Source organism: Callospermophilus lateralis, chromosome 6, assembly GCF_048772815.1.
Source record: "Callospermophilus lateralis isolate mCalLat2 chromosome 6, mCalLat2.hap1, whole genome shotgun sequence".
Lineage (NCBI taxonomy): Eukaryota > Metazoa > Chordata > Mammalia > Rodentia > Sciuridae > Callospermophilus > Callospermophilus lateralis.
The window spans coordinates 59,837,923-59,854,508 of record NC_135310.1 but is presented as its reverse complement, the minus strand read 5'-3'; the positions used below and the strand labels follow the sequence as shown (position 1 = coordinate 59,854,508).

The 16,586-nt window shown below is 32.0% G+C and overlaps 1 protein-coding gene across 1 annotated transcript in view; it reads right to left on the bottom strand.

The window, feature by feature from the left end:
* Hace1 (HECT domain and ankyrin repeat containing E3 ubiquitin protein ligase 1) overlaps positions 1 to 16,586 on the bottom strand; it is a 79,715-nt gene that overhangs the window by 43,392 nt on the left and 19,737 nt on the right. The window contains exon 7 of the mRNA XM_076858388.2: positions 5,691 to 5,773. Within this exon, the coding sequence (XP_076714503.1) occupies positions 5,691 to 5,773 (83 nt within the window). The remainder of the gene's footprint in view (positions 1 to 5,690; positions 5,774 to 16,586) is intronic.

Sequence of the window (16,586 nt, the reverse complement as noted above, 5' to 3'; positions counted from 1 at the left end):
TTTATCTTTGAAAATCATTTGTAAGTCTAAAAATAAAATATTTTAATAGCCTCTTCAACAAATGATGCTGGGAAAACTGGAAATCCATATGTAACAAAATAAAATTAAACCTCCCTCTCTCTCACCATACACAAAACTCAACTCAAAGTTGGACCTAGGAATTAAACCAGAGACCTTGTGCCTAATAGAAGAAAAAGTAGGCCTAAATCTCCATTATGTTGATTAGGCCCAACTTCCTTAATAAGACTCCTATAGTGCAACAATTAAAACCAAGAATCAATAAATGGGATGGATTCAAACTACAAAGCTTTTTCTCAGCAAAAGAAACAATCAGTGAAGTCAATAGAGCACTTACAGAATGGAAGCCAATCTTTACCAATAGCATATCAGATAGAACACTAATATAAAGCACTCAAAACCCTTAACATCAAAAAAAAAAAAAAAACCAAATAACCCAATCACTAAATGGGCCAAGAAAATGAACAAACACCTCTCCCAAGAGGATATACAATCAATCAACAAATACATGAAATAATGTTCAATATCTCTAGCAAATAGAGAAATGCAAATCAAAACTACTCTAAGATTTCATCTCAAGCCAGTCAGAATGGCAGCTATAAAGAATACAAACAACAATAAGTGTTAGTGAGGAAGTGGGGGAAAAGGCACACTCATATATTGCTAGTGGGACTGCAAAATGGTGCAGCCAATATGAAAAGTAATATGGAGATTCTTTGGAAAACTTGGAATGGAACCACCATTTGACCCAGCTATCCCACTCCTCGGTCTATACCTATAGGACTTAAACAATAGCATATACAGGGACACAGCCACATCAATGTTTATAGCAGCACAATTCAAATAGCTAAATTGTGGAACCAACCTAGATGCCCTTCAGTAGATGAACGAATAGGGAAACTTTGATATATATATACACAATGGAATGTTATTCAGCATTAAAAGAGAATAAAATCATGGCATTTGCAGGTAAATGGATGGAGTTAGAGAATATACTGCTAAGTGAAGTTAGCCAATCCCAAAAAACCAAAGGCCGACTGTTTTCTTTGATATGAGGATGCTGACTCATAATGGTGATGTGGGGCAGGGCGGGGTTGGGGGGGGGGGAAGCATGGAAGGAATGGAGGAAAATTAGATAGGACAAAGGGGAGGGAGGGGAAAAGTGAGGGCATGGGGGTAGAAAAGATGGTAGAATGAGTTAGACATCATTACCCTAAGTACATGTATGAAGACACAAAAAGTGTGAAAATACTTTGTGTAGAACAATGACTTGAAAAATTGTGCTCTATATGTGTAATAAGAAATGAAATGCATTCTGCCGTCAAATGTAACAAATTAGAAAAAATAATTTAATAAAAAAAGAAAAGTAAAAAATCTGGATTCCATAACAAAAATAAAATCTTTTAAAGTCTTTCTCTATGAATTATGGATGGTTAATATGAATCCTACAATAACTCATAACATTTTGAGATATGTAACTATTTATTAAACTCTGGTCAATTTTTTTCCTTCCATTCACTTCCTAATCCCTTTCTCAAGTCTATCCTGACCTCCTTTCTACCACAAACACCCAAATTTTTAGACTGCTTACTCCAGAAGAATTTAAATATTAAAAATAAGGCCCTGGGTTCAATCCTCAGCACCACATACAAATAAATAAAAAAAATAAAGATATTGTATCCAACTACGATTACAAAAAAATCAATATTTTTTAAAAAAACACATTTCATAGCACTTTCTTTGTTTAAAAAAAAAAGAAAAAGAAAAGAGCATCAAAATAAAAACTTAAGGGAAGAACACAAGTGAGAATTACAAGGAAAAAATATCTATCTAGCTTTCAACCTTTATCAACCCACTCAGTTTGGCTATTCAATCTAGTCTAGAATAAACAACTCTCCTATCCACATGCCTTTCTCTGATAGCTCTCCTTGTACTACTACTCTTTCAGTTAGAACCATTATACTCTGGAGGTAGCAATCACTAGACTCTAGGTCTTGTTATTAAATGAGTTCCTCTGATTCAAAATAAAGTCAACAAAAATAAATAAATTTACAATTCAGAGACATTAAAATATAAGGCTGATTTTAACAAACGCTCAAAGAAGTTCCACAATTTAAAAAGACAATCTAATACAAAAACTTTACTTTGAAAGTGAGAAAAGCAACTAAATTTAGCAAAATGGATTTTTTTTTTTAACATTGATTCAGATAATTTTCACTTCCTTGAAGAGGAAATAGAAGTGATCTCTCAAACACTTTCATTCTTCTAACTTCAGACTTTGTGAATTTGAGAACTTGGATAGAATATATAATTGTACAAATAGAAGCAATATTTTTTGGAATAGCCTGAAACAAAATGACCGTATTTTCTAAGGGGATGTTCCAAATCCAACAGTTTATAATTCTGAGTCTAAGGTCTATTTTACCTGGCTATTTACAGAGTTTGATAACTAAAAGGAGTTGCCTGGCAGGAACTATGAATCCATGCTCTGAATTTTACCCCTTTATAACTATTACAAAGCTCTAAAACTCTATACATGTCTTACTAATTTACTGTATCTATACATCTCAACAAAATCTTACTTTTCCTAACAGAATGAAAGTTATCTGAAGATACAGAAAATACTTGAAAATCTAAATATCACAAGTACAATTAAAAGTCTGCCTGTAAATGTTTTTTGGTTTTACTTCTCAACACGGATTTGTATAACTATCTTTGTTCAAAGCTATCTGATGTTTGCTAGTTTAGAACCTAAGCATGTACAAGGCCCTTGGTGAATTCTAAGTACCAGAAAAACAAAAAAAAACCCTTAATGATATAGGGGAATATAGTAGTAGCAGAATGTTCTTCTAAAAACATCTTTTTACCACATTCCAACATTCAGACTATGGGAATATCTCAGTTCTGTATTACCATACTTATATTTACTATTATAAATGTCACTGTTTCATATAAAATATTTTTCAAGCATGAAATTACAGTGACTCAATTCATTCAAAAACATCTTCCAAAATGAAATTAAACCTCTATCTCTCACCATAAACAAAACTCAACTCAGAATGGATCAAGGACCAAGGAATTAGACCAGAGACCCTGCACCAACTAGTAGACCCAAATCTTCATCATGTCAGATTAATCCCTGACTTCCTTTACAAGATTCTTAAAGCACAAGAAATAAAATCAAGAATCAATAAGTGGGATGGATTCAAACTAAAAAGATTCTTCTCAGAAAAGGAAACAATATTGAGGTAAAGAGAGAGCCTACATTATGGGAGAAAATTTTTACCACACGCACATCAGATACAGTACTAATCTCCAGGATACATAAAGAACTCAAAAGACTTAATACCAAAAAATAAATAACCCAATCAATAAAAGGGCTAAGGAACTGAACAGATGCTTCTCAGAAGAAGATATACAAGTGATTAACAAATATATGAAAAAGTGTTCAACATCTTTAGTAATTACAGAAATGCAAATGAAAACTAAGATTTCATCTCACCCCAATCAGAATGGCAGTTATCAAGAATACAAGCAATAATAAATGCTGGAGAGGATGTGGGGAAAAAGGTACACTCATATATGGCTGGTGGGACTGCAAATTGGTACAACCGCTTTGGAAAGCAGTGTGGAGATTCCTCAGAAAACTTGGAATGGAACCACCATCTGACCCAGATATCCCAATCCATGGTCTATACCCAAAGGACTTAAAATCAGCATATTATAGTAACATAGCCACACCAATATTTATACCAGCTGAATTCACAATACTAAACTGTGGAACCAACCTAGATGCCATTCAGTAGATGAATGAATAAAGAAAACGTGGTATATATACACAATGGAATATTACTCATCAATAAAAGAAAATAAGGCATTTGCAGGTAAATGGATGGAGCTGGAGAATATAATGCTAAGTGAAGATAACTACTACAGTACTCTAGTCAAGACGTAACAATTTCAGTGAGTGTAAGAGTGGAAAAGTTTCAAAACAAATTCTGAATGTAGAAATTTACAGAACTTACTAAATAAGTTTCAAGCTGAGGGTCCAGAGAGAGATAAAAAAATAATGATCTGGTCTCTGGCTTAAAGAACTGGAGAATAAGGAAAACTGAAAGAAAGGTTTGAAGAAGAAAATCAGAAACTATACTTTGGACATGTTAACATCTGAGATTCTATGAGATTTTTGAGTGATGAGAGACACTCAAATTCAGAGCTTCAAAGAAAACTCTGATCTAAAGATAAATTCTAAATAGGGTATGATTTCAGGTAATCAAACAATTATATTATTCATAAATTAAGAACACTATGGAAGGAACTACTATTCTAACCAACCAACCAAATTTTAAGTATAAAAAAAATGACTAGATTTAGACAAAATCTAGATGTATAAAGATTCAAAAGCTCCTGTACATAAGGGCCCCCTGAACATAAGAGTCTAAAATTTTATAAATTTTTAAATTCATAAAATTTAAATCAAAGACAAAATTCACTACAATGTTTGGTGAACTGCTCCTAACAAAGGTTGTTCAATAAATAATCTGAATCAGTCTGATCAAGATAACATCAGAGACCCAACAAGAAGCTAAAGAGGAAAGGCAGGTCTTTCAATCTAAAACAAATATAGACTTTTTGTCATTATTCCGTAAACAATACAGTATATCAACTATTTGTACAAGATTTACAATGTATAAGGTATAAGTAATTTAGAGATGATTAAAAGTACACAGAAGGATATGCATAGTTTATATGCAAGCATTAGGCCATTTTATATAAGGGATCTGAGTATTAGAGAACTTTGGTATCCATGGGAGAATTCTAGAACCAGTACTAGGGGATACCAAGAAAGCACTAGAATTTAAAACAAAAAGAAGAATCACTATAGTTTTTTGTGCACTGCTTCTCTCTGTAAGCTACATTTATATACCATCCCAATACACAAACTCTCGTATATCTAAGTGGGTGTGAATACATGTGTGTAATTTTTATGTTGCTCTTTAGGTACTGGGGGTTTTTTTTGTTTTGTTTTTGTTATTATTTGTTTTGCTTTCTATGATGATAGATCTGGAACCCAGGGCCTTGTACATGCCAGACAAGTGTTCTACCACCAAGCTACATCCCAGCCCTACTTATTACTATATCACTAATACCTATAACATGTAGTGCTAGCTACGTGTTTGCCAATTAAGTGAATGAATAAGTGAACAAATGTCCAAGTCAAGAAAAGATCAAGAAACAAGCACAAAAATAATGAATAACTCAGTAACTAACAAAACTGACTCAATATTTTAAAGTTATAGATACAGAGAAAGCAAAACCATGGCTCTGGACCAAAACATATTTCAAGAGCTTATCCCAAAGGAACTCACCTGGTTAGTTAATAAAGTGACCTCTGGGAATTACTGGATTATTGATTTTTCTTAAAACTGAAATAATCAAGTAAATCAAAAGCTCCCACCTATAGCATAAAAACACTGGCAATGAAATATAATAGAAAATGCTTTCCCTCATGTAGTTAAGTAACAAAACCAAAATGCTTTTCTTCATCTTAAAAGAGAACATAACATTTTTATGAAAATAGAGCTGTAGATAATATACAGAAATATTTGCTTGAAAATATGGTAAATACACAACTTTGTTTTTTGGATATATGAAAATATAAAATATCATACCTGCAAGCAAAGTACAACGGAGTGGCTCCTGACACATTTGGCCTGTTAATATCAGCACCACTGTCTAGCAAGCATTGCACTGTCTAGGGAGGGGGGAAAAAACAATTAAAATCAAAGAAGTCAAAAGACACAATTCTCAGAATTTAAATTCATATAAGGAAAGTTCTTCCCATAACTCAAAAGCTAATTTAAAGAGAAAATGAATGGGCATATGACAATTATGATGGCTGCACAAACTCAACTTTGATAAGCTCTGAGTCTCTCAGGCACCACATGCTATGTATGGAATTATCAGTGTGAGATAAACTGTTTTAGCATGAAAAAAACTCCTTGGCAGCACTGTTTCATAGCTAATATAAAAATATTAAAAGTTCACACTTGATGATTAGAGATAAGGCAAAGTACACCTAAAAGCCTTAAAAACTAAATGTGTGTGTGTGTCTGTGTGTGTGTACATACATATACATTTTATATATATAAAAATACACACACACTTATTCTGGTTTTATTTCTATAATATTCATTTGAGTTCCTCCTGCAAAAAAGAAATAAAATATGTAAAAATATAGTTTTTTTTAACAAAACTATTTTATTTATTCTGGATTGAACACATGTATTCATTTTGATTGCTGCTCTAAAACCTAGTAGTGTGTTAACATACACCTGTACAAGGAAGAACAAGAAAGAATACACCAGTGTACTAGATAAGCCAAAAGGTTTTTGAAAGATGGCAAACAAATGAAAGACCAGTAGATTGACTGAGCAGATCAAAAAAAGCTGAGTCCAAATGGGAATTCTAATAAGAAGTAACCAAATTCTTAATATAGCACATAAACAATAACAAAATTTAAAAAAAAAAAAAAAAACCTACCACAGGAAGTACCAAGTACCAGGATACCTCTGAAAATAGGATGTTTACATAGAGCTAAGAAATAGGAGGAATAGTTAAAAGTCTATAAAACAAATAATTCCTCCTTAGCTAGGACTCTTCCTCCATGCCATAGTATTAGACTCTACTATGTTAAGACAGGTGGTTTATTCTCTAGACAAAGTGAAAATGGAGGCTCTAGACTGGCAAACTAGAAATACAGGTACAAGCAAGGTTCAGGAGCCATGGTGGAAAAAACTAAGTGAAAACCTCTAACCCCATATTTCTCTTGGGTCCCCAAAATCCAGCAGCCAGGCTTCAAACCTCAAGAGAAATTGAAAGTTTCCACTCTATAGCCTGGTACCAGAAAGAAAGCCCTAAAGATATTAGCCCTAAGGATATTAACTGTAGAGTTCCTAATGAAATAATCCAGTTCAAGGCAATGTTCCTACAATGGAGTGATTCTCAACCAAAGAATGTTTTCCCCATGAGGGACATTTGGCATTTCCAGGAGATATTTCGATTTTTGTGACTAGGGATGGGAAGGACTATTGTTACCTAGGGAGGAAAGGCCAGAGATACAGCTAAACATTCTATAATGCACAAGACAGTCCCCACAACAAACAATTATAAAGTCCAAATATAAACAGTGCCAAGATTAAGAAAACTTGGTGTACAAAGAAGCCAAACATCCAACAAATTTGGCCCCCAAACACAATGCTTCCAGTCAACATCTTAGTATCTCAGCCTTACACACAGATGGACAGACAATATTTTAAGACACAGTAAAGTAACAAACCCAAACAGCAAAAATTTTTAAAAAGAAACCCAGAAAAATAAAAAATAAAGGGAACACCAAAGAAAACAACCAATTTTAGAATTGCTAATATTCTCAGAGAGAAGAGGAAAAAAGGTATTATATCCTTGAAACAACAGAAACCCAAGGGGAAAATATTCAGAGAATAAGAAATTAAAATATCAAGAAGACACAACAATTCAACAGACAATCTGAAGAAACACAATGCTTAGAAAATCTACAAGACAGAAAACAGAATGAAAAGACAAATAAGAAGAAAACAGAAAAGATGAGAAAATCAGTGGATCAATCCAAGGAGACACATTGCAGAAAGTAAGCATAAAGAAAATGAAGAAGTTGGGGAACAACACAGGAATCAGTAAATAATACTAAAACAAACCCCAGGGGCTGGGGTTATGGCTCAGTGGTAGAGCGCTTGCCTAGCATGTGTGAGGCACTGGGTTTGACCCTCAGCACCATGTAAAAATGAATAAAACAAAGGTATTGTGTCCAACTACAAATAAAAATTAAATAAATTTTAAAAAACAAAAACAAACAAACAAAAAACCCAGAACTAAAGAGTATGAATTGCCAAATTTAAATGGCTCATCAAATCCCCAGTCTAATAAATTATAAGAATGTCAACAAAGCAACAAAATAAAATTTCATAATACCAAGCATATAAAATCTCAAAAGATAAACTAAAATCAGATTGATAAGATATATTTCAACTGTAACACTAAAATCTAAAAGGTAAAAAGCCTTTAAAGCTGTAAGATAAACTATTTAAAATACAAAATTCTCTTCTTGACCACACTATTATTCACATCAGTTATAAGTTTAGAAACATGCTTAACTCTGAAAGATTTCAAATTTTTTAAAAAATTAAAAAGTATCTTTTCTCAAGAAAAGCATACCTGGGAGCTGAACGATATCCTCCCCCAAAACAAGGGAATAAACCAAAATAGAAGATGTGGAAACCAGAATATTGGAGGTCAAACACAAGACGGACACTAAGAAATCTCCAAGTTTAAAGGGAGAAAAAAAAAAAAAAGAAAGGCAAACTGACAAGATTATTTAACAAATGTGTCTTTGTAGAAAACAGTACTGAGAGATACTTACAGGAATATAAAAATATAGAAAGAACTGCTGATTCTTACAAAGTAAACTGAACAAAGTCAATTACTTCTAGAAAGAAAATGTTATAGTTCCCTACCTGACGTAACAGTAAACAACATTTACCTAATAATAAATAAAATGAATGTTACTTAACCAAAGTTTGTAAATCCTAACTTGCCATAACAAGAAATTATTAAGTAACATCTAAACATCATAAATTAAAACAGTAAAACCATAGAAGCCTATTATTTAGAACTATCTACCAGAGAAAAAGCTTAAAAAGTCAAAAATTGTTCATGATCATGATTTGACAAAGAATAAGGGTTGATTTAAGGGACAACTATTTTTTTATTTAAAATATTTTGATAAAAATTTTAAAAATATAGTTATCACATACTGCTATTTGAATTTACTTCTATCCCAGTATGAATTCTAAAATCTAAGTAATAGAAATACTGTTATAGGGCTAAGGGTGTAGCTCAGAGATAACTGCATGCTTACCATGCACAAAGCATTGTGTTCAATCTCTTAAATAAAAAAAAAAAAGGCTATATAAAACTAATATTATCAGCTATACAACTCTTTTAAACTTACACAAGTAAGAACTTTCAAATATGAAAATGAGAAGCATTTAGAGGTCACTATTTTATAAGAGAAGACATATTTCGGTCCTTTGATCCTGGTTTTCAACCTTTCTGATTTTTGACATAGCAGCTCTGTGTGTGTGTGATCTCAAAACAGAAGTGAAATAGCACTAACAGTGTCTACAACTCTTGTAGAAAATATAGACAATAAGCTTTCATTGTTGAAAAAGCCCAAGAGAAGAGAGATGAAAGCAAATACATTGAAAATATCTATTAATGTACATTTAAAACCTAGTGAGCCAGAAACTGAAATAAGTTAACAAAATACAGGACACATTCAGATAAATTATAGTTAAAATTATGTAACAATAATATGAATAACCTTAACATGTGCCTAACACTACCCTAACAAGTATTTATCAATTCATTTATTGCATCATCCTGTGAGAAATGTGATATTCTCTCCACTTCTACAAGCAGGAAACTAAGGTTTCAAAGAGGTCAGGTAATTTGTACCCCAACACACAGTGAAGCAAGGATTAAAAATTAAGCCTATGTTCATAATCATAATCCTATTTACCAGAAAGTAGAAATTCTAATTTTTCTGAATTCAGATTACTAAATACTATTATGGATAATCTGACATATACCTTCACAAACTATATTAAACACAGATGATCTACTAATTCCCTATCAAGTAACTATTAGACAGCCAGGTTCAAGTGACTCAACAGCTGCTTGTGTTCAGTTAAAAAATAAAGCCATTTTTAAAACCGTATACTTTTTACAGTGCTTCTGTATTTTTATGTATACTGTAAAGTTTATAGTATAAAAACAATTTAGCCATTAGATTAACATGTTACTCCACTGTTTTCAATAAAGTAATGAGAAGAACTTTATAAGCATATCTTAGCAAGAAGGCATCATTTATAGTATGAACTGAAACATGTTTGTCATACCCTTGTCATATCCTTGCCCTACAAAGACATTAAAATTCTTTTCTTATATACCTGTCATATCATTGTACACCCTACAAGACATTAAAGATTCTTTTTTAAGTCAGCTTCAGTGGCATATGCCTGAATTCTCAAGCTACTTGGGAACCTAACATAAGAGAAGCAAAAGCTCAAAGCCAGCCTAGGCAACTAAGCAAGATCCGGTCTCAAAATAAATTTAAAAAGGGCTGGAAATGGGGCTACGGTTGTATCTCAGTGACAAAGCGCTTGCCTAGCACATGTGAAGCACTGGGTTCGATCCTCAGCACCACACAAAAATAAATAAAATGAAGGTATTGTGTCCATCTACAACTAAAACAAAAATTAATTGATTAGGAAGGGGAGGCCTGGAGATATACCTCAGTAATGGAATATCCCTAGGTTCAATTCCTAGCACTGGGGGGAAAAAAAAAAAAAAACTTTTCTTTCCTTTCTTAAGATGAAAGAACATCTGATTAAGGTAGTGGAAACTGTTGATTCTAGTATTTTATTCTCCATTCAGAAGTCTTTCTGCTTTTCTGTATTAAAAAATTTATTTCGGTTAAGACCTTCAAAATATACAACTATTAAAGGAAACATTTTTTTAAAGTTTTCAATAGCTTCACTTATAGATAAAATGTTGCCTAAAGAAAAAGAGAGGGGAGAATTCTCTTAAAAGTATTAAATAATGTATAAATGAATTTCAACGTGAAGAATAAAAAATTGCCTTGTAGCACTATAATGAATGAAAAGCCATCAACCTTTGTGATAAAAAAAAAAAAATGTTTGCTGGTTTCTTTTTGTAAAAGTTCTGACACGAGAGAAAAGGATAATAGGGCTGGGGATGTGGCTCAAGCGGTAGCGCGCTCACCTGGCATGCGTGTGGCCCGGGTTCGATCCTCAGCACCACATACAAACAAAGATGTTGTGTTCGCCGATAACTAAAAAATAAATATTAAAAAAAAATTCTCTCTCTCCCTCCTTCTCTCACTCTCTCTTTAAATAAATAAATAAATAAATAAAATAAACACATTGTGTCCATCTAAAAATATTAAAAAAAGAGAAAAGCATAATAAAGAATTCAATTATTGATTCAATAGTGTAACAGGAGAAGTAGCAAGAAAATCACAGATAACCTTATTCATAGTTTTTTGTTTGTTTGTTGTTTTTGTTTTTTTATCACCAATCATTTCTCTGAGAGGCACTGGGTTCAATTCTCAGCACCACATAAAAATAAAATAAAGACATTGTGTCCACCTAAAAACTAAAAATAAATATTTTTAAAAATAAATAAATAAGTCAAGTGCAAAAGAGATCTAAGAGGTATTCATCTCAACAATTAGTAGACTACATTGTGGTGTGTGGTAAAGGAAGCAAGCCAGGCCTACATGGTGTCAGACCAGGGGCACATAGAGTACAACACTTACCCAACTCACCCTATCATTGTACTATTCTGGCAGTTCCCACAGAGCCCTGCAGGGGAAGTAAGTCCTCCTGGGTCCCTTATTACATCTCAATTAAACACAGGCTAGTGTACAAAATGAATTCTCATTCCCAAATAATCCAGAGTGGCAATACTTCAATGATAAAGCAAAATATCTAACCACAACAACAAATTTTTTTTTGTTGACAATATACACATACAATTTGGATGTGAAATATCATGAAAGGTAAAGAGCTACATAAGATTGCAAATACATACTGCCTAGCTTCAACAACTTCAGTTTAACAATAGAGTATGAGGCTATATGATCTTCAAAAGTATGACAAAATAACAACTGTTTCCAACTATGTAAGACTGTTTATAATATGTATACGAAGGATAAAATTCAGGAGGAAACAAAATATTATTTATTTACTAAATTAAATACATTAAAGTTCCTGAAAAACACTACCACATTAAAACACAAGGCACAACATAATTAAAGAATTAACTTTTAAAGTCCCTAAGGATTTTCAAAACCAGAGTTTGACAGTAGATACAAATAAATCCAATACAACCTTTAGAAGAATCAGGGCCATCAATAAACACACCACTTAAAACACAAAAAAGGAAATAAGTGACAAACATTCACAAATACTAAGAAAAAACACAGAAAAAAATGATATTGCATTTGAGTGGTTCATTCCATCTTTCAGTTTAAAAAAAAAAACAACTCATGTCTATTATGTACAATGAACTATTTTAGATTCTAGAGTTACAAGAAATAAGGGGGGGGGGGTCCCAGTCTTCATGAAGTTTACATTATAGTACAAAGGGCCAATAGACAAAATAGAATAAACAACATGCAATGTGTTCAATGGTAATCAGTAGTAGCCAGAAAAATGAAATCCAGGATTCTCATTTTTTGGATACAATTTATTTTACAAAATATCTTTTCCTGTAAACCCTATACACAAATACATTCTCTAAAAACTGCATTGGGCTATGATCTGTAAAAGGTCAAAAAAACATAATGAATAAGATCATAATTTCTCTGAAAATGAGAAATTTTGGCTTTTCATTTTCTTATAAAAATTAAGCTCAGTGGCTTAAAATAAAAAGTAAACATGTGGGCTGGGGTTATGGTTCAGGGATACAGGCTTGCATTGCATGCTTGGGGCACTAGGTTCGATCCTCATAAATAAATAAAATAAAGGTATTATGTCCATCTATAACTAAAAATTTTTTAAATTTTTTTTAAAAAGTAAACATGTGGGCTTGGGTTGTGGCTCAGTGGTAGAGCGCTCGCCTAGCATGTGTGAGGCCCTGGGTTCTATCTTCAGCACCACATAAAGATAAATAAAGGTATTATGTCCATCTACAACTAAAAATATTAAAAAACAAAAAAGTAAACATGTAGACCAACATAAATATCTGTGACTGAGTTAGCTGTTTATCCAAAACATACATAATTTTAATAACTACAGTGAACTGAGATCACTATAGGTGAATAAAATGACATCAGCAAAATAAGCTCTTAAAATTTTCATAATTATAATTTCCTGCTCAATCTTCCTCAACCACTACCAGCAAAAACTATTCTCCTGATTCCCAAATATCTAGAATAGGGGTCCCTTCTCTTTAGAAAATAAACTGCTCAGGAGGTACCTAGAAAGAAAAGCATACAAAGGAAATTTTCATATGGTCTTCAACAGATCCTTAAGGAATAACACACTTTCAATAACCTTCACAATGTTTCAAATGATAAAACAGTTTCCTAAGTGGAAAACTAATGTACAAAGCTAATGCTGGGTCAATCTCAAAAGTCATTTAATTGAAGATAATGACTAAAACCACCTGAGTCCAATACACTGATAAATCACAAAGCAAAAAAATCCAAAGCAGCTCTTCTTTATTAATGTCAACTCTCAAAATAATGCTGGTCAAAGTAAAAAGCAATAGATATTCAATAATAAAGCTATAAGCAAAAGCCTAAATTGTGGTATTATCATTTGCTAAAAGGGAACTAAATAACCAAAAAGCATCTTTATTTTTTATTAAATAATTCTGACATATGACTTATGACAATGTACACAAAACTTATACACCAAGAAAAACTGTCAAACCACTAATCAGTGACTGAGTCTACAAGGTTTCTTTAGCAACCTGTTCACCTAAATATATTGAGGGTTTGAGCCTGTATTCAATATCCCACAATAATGATTATTCTTCAGTTGTGTTAGGAAAAATATCAGTAATAGGACTTTCTATTTTTTAGGTTCATATTTCCCATAAGCAATTAAGGAGAATTCTAGCATTGAAATAAATAAAGTTACTCTGAATATAAAAGTACTTTGTGAAATATTAGTCTACCTACCTTTGGGCCTCAGAGCTGAATCTGATTAATATTTTTGCAAATACTTTATATTAAGCTCACATGACTGGTAACTCTCTGGATGAAAAGCTTAGAAGATAGCTAAGGATACAACAACCAAGAGAGCTAAATGAATGTAGGCAAACACTGTCAACTAACAAATCTACAAAATTCAGTCCAATTTCATTATCAAAACAATTGCTTTTAAGTTACAAGAGTGTAAATCTATCCAAACGAGAGTACAACCATCACTTTATATTGCTTGAGAAGCTTCGTATTCAGTTTAATAAATTCAGAAACATAAAATTTATTCTTATAAAATATAATTTATTTTTAAATAAACTGTAGACTAATCCCTCAATTAATTTTGCTATGTAATGCAACATTTAGATTTTGATTAAACTATATGACAGTTCTCTAGTGTTAATATATCCAAGTTATTCCAGACAATAAACAATCATTTGTGGCAATTCAACATATTTATAAATCTTACAGGATAAAAAAGGAAAAATTACCAAAAAAGGAAGTTGAATTTATAGTCACAAAAAGAAAAAACTGAGTAAATTTCATATGTACAATAACGGTACATTATTTACTAAACATTCTAAAAATAAAATTTAAAAAGAATAACAACAAAATCCAACAACACAGACTAGCTTCTTACACAAACGTAAAGGAATAAAGCGGTCTACATATTGCTCTCTGTACCTTCACACAATCACATCATACATTATTAATAATGACAGTAACGACAGCAAAAGATATTAATGCTGTTAAATGTCCATGAAAGTATTCACAACATTTTCCTCAATTATATCATCAATAGACAGCAGATACCTTCTGAGAAGGTTAAGAGCAGAAAAAGTTGCCAAAGACTGAAAAAACAAAACTGAAACAATTTTGTTGTTGTTGTTGCTTTGTTTTTTGGGGGGTTTTTTGGGTTTTTTTAGACAGGATCTCTATATGTTGCCCAGGCTAGTCTCAAACTCCTGGGTTCAAGCAATATTCCTGCCACATTCTCATGTACCATCAGACCCACATAGTCTGAAATTATTTCTTAAAATCAATATTCAAAGACAAAGCATAATTCTGGTAGTATGTATCTAATAATACAGTATAACAGTTGATATAAAGAAAATTATATAAAAATAAAGTTATTAATTATAATCACTGCTTTCATCTTATTTTTAAATAAAAATAGAAGTAAATTAAGATCATGATGTTATTACATTGCAAGGACAAAAAAAGTCAGAATGCACTCTTCATCTGCCAGAAGCATATCCTTCTAACAAAAGGATAATGAGGCCTTTATGATATTCACCTCTGACAGATGCTTGTATATAAAATCATAGTAAAAATTATTCAGCTTCTTAATTATGACAAAAATTAATGTATTTTCCAAATCTTTTCTCTTTAAAACAAAGCTATATAAATCTGGAAAAGCATTTCTGGTCATTAAGAATATTCAATTACAAATTCTTCAAAGCTTTAGGGTTCTTGGGCAGTTGCTCAAAATCTTTTCATACACTCCTGAGATTTCCACTAAAATGAGATTAGAAGGCAAATTTCAAGGATTTCTTCATTATCTTGGTTTCTTTAATTTGAAAAACTTTTTAAATATTTTTAATACAATCTCTTTCCCACTTGAAAGTTTAATTTTTTATCTGACAAAATATATACAATCAATATGCAAGATTTTAAACTTAAAATTTTTTTAAAAATCTTGAAACCTACATGTACTAGTATTTTTCTACGTGGATAAGTTCCAGAGACTTTCTAGTGAATTAGTACAAGTGTGCTGGCTACTTTTGAGATAATAAAAAAGGTCATTTTGACTTGCCACTAAAATACATCACTCCAAATTCAACTTTGAAAAGATACACAAAGATTCTAAAAAGTCATTAATCCCTATTTATCGTATTTTACAAAACAGTACATTATATCCAACTCAAGAGACAAGGATAGCTAATCCACTGAGATATGAACTAGTTCCAGAATTCTAGAACAAAGGTAATATTAGCACAACTACCAACATACTTTTAGAAGTATAATTCAGCCTGGAGACAAGGAGATAAGACTAATTTTTAAGGCTCTTTTGTCCAAATTGAAAAAAAAATGAAAGATATATACAATGATTCATAAAGCAGTGCTAAATATTTCCTTTATCTGTACACAAACCTCAAAGATAACTCCAACTGATCAACTATGACAAGAGGAACCTCACGGGCCAATGCAATCAACAAGTCAATATGGCTTCTGTATTGTTTCTCCTCTACTATATCTGCAAAAATCTCACCCTGTGAAACTCATCATTAGTAAAGTTAGGCTCTCTATAAATCTTTTGAGCATACAATTGTTCAAAGGCATCTGATTATGAGGAATTCTCTATTACTTTACCACACCTGCTTTAGGTTGTAAACCATATGGAGTATATTATACTCATACAACCTAATCTTCAATAACTTCAAAAAGCTATTCTAAATTTTTAATGCAGCCTGCCATGCACATGTTTTAAACCAAAGTATTCTTAGTAATTCTTGTTTCTACACTAGCTCAAGGGAGCAAATATTAGTTTTTGTCAATTATTTCTAAGCTGAATCCCAATGGGTTTTCTATACAAGAGAAAGGCCTGCAAGTATCATTTACTATGATACTCTGTTCACTTGGTACAGCAGAGATCCTTTACAATAAAGTAGGTGCTTTTCTATCCTGTGAGAGCTATATATAGAACTTATTTTCAAATATGCAGTAGTTCCTT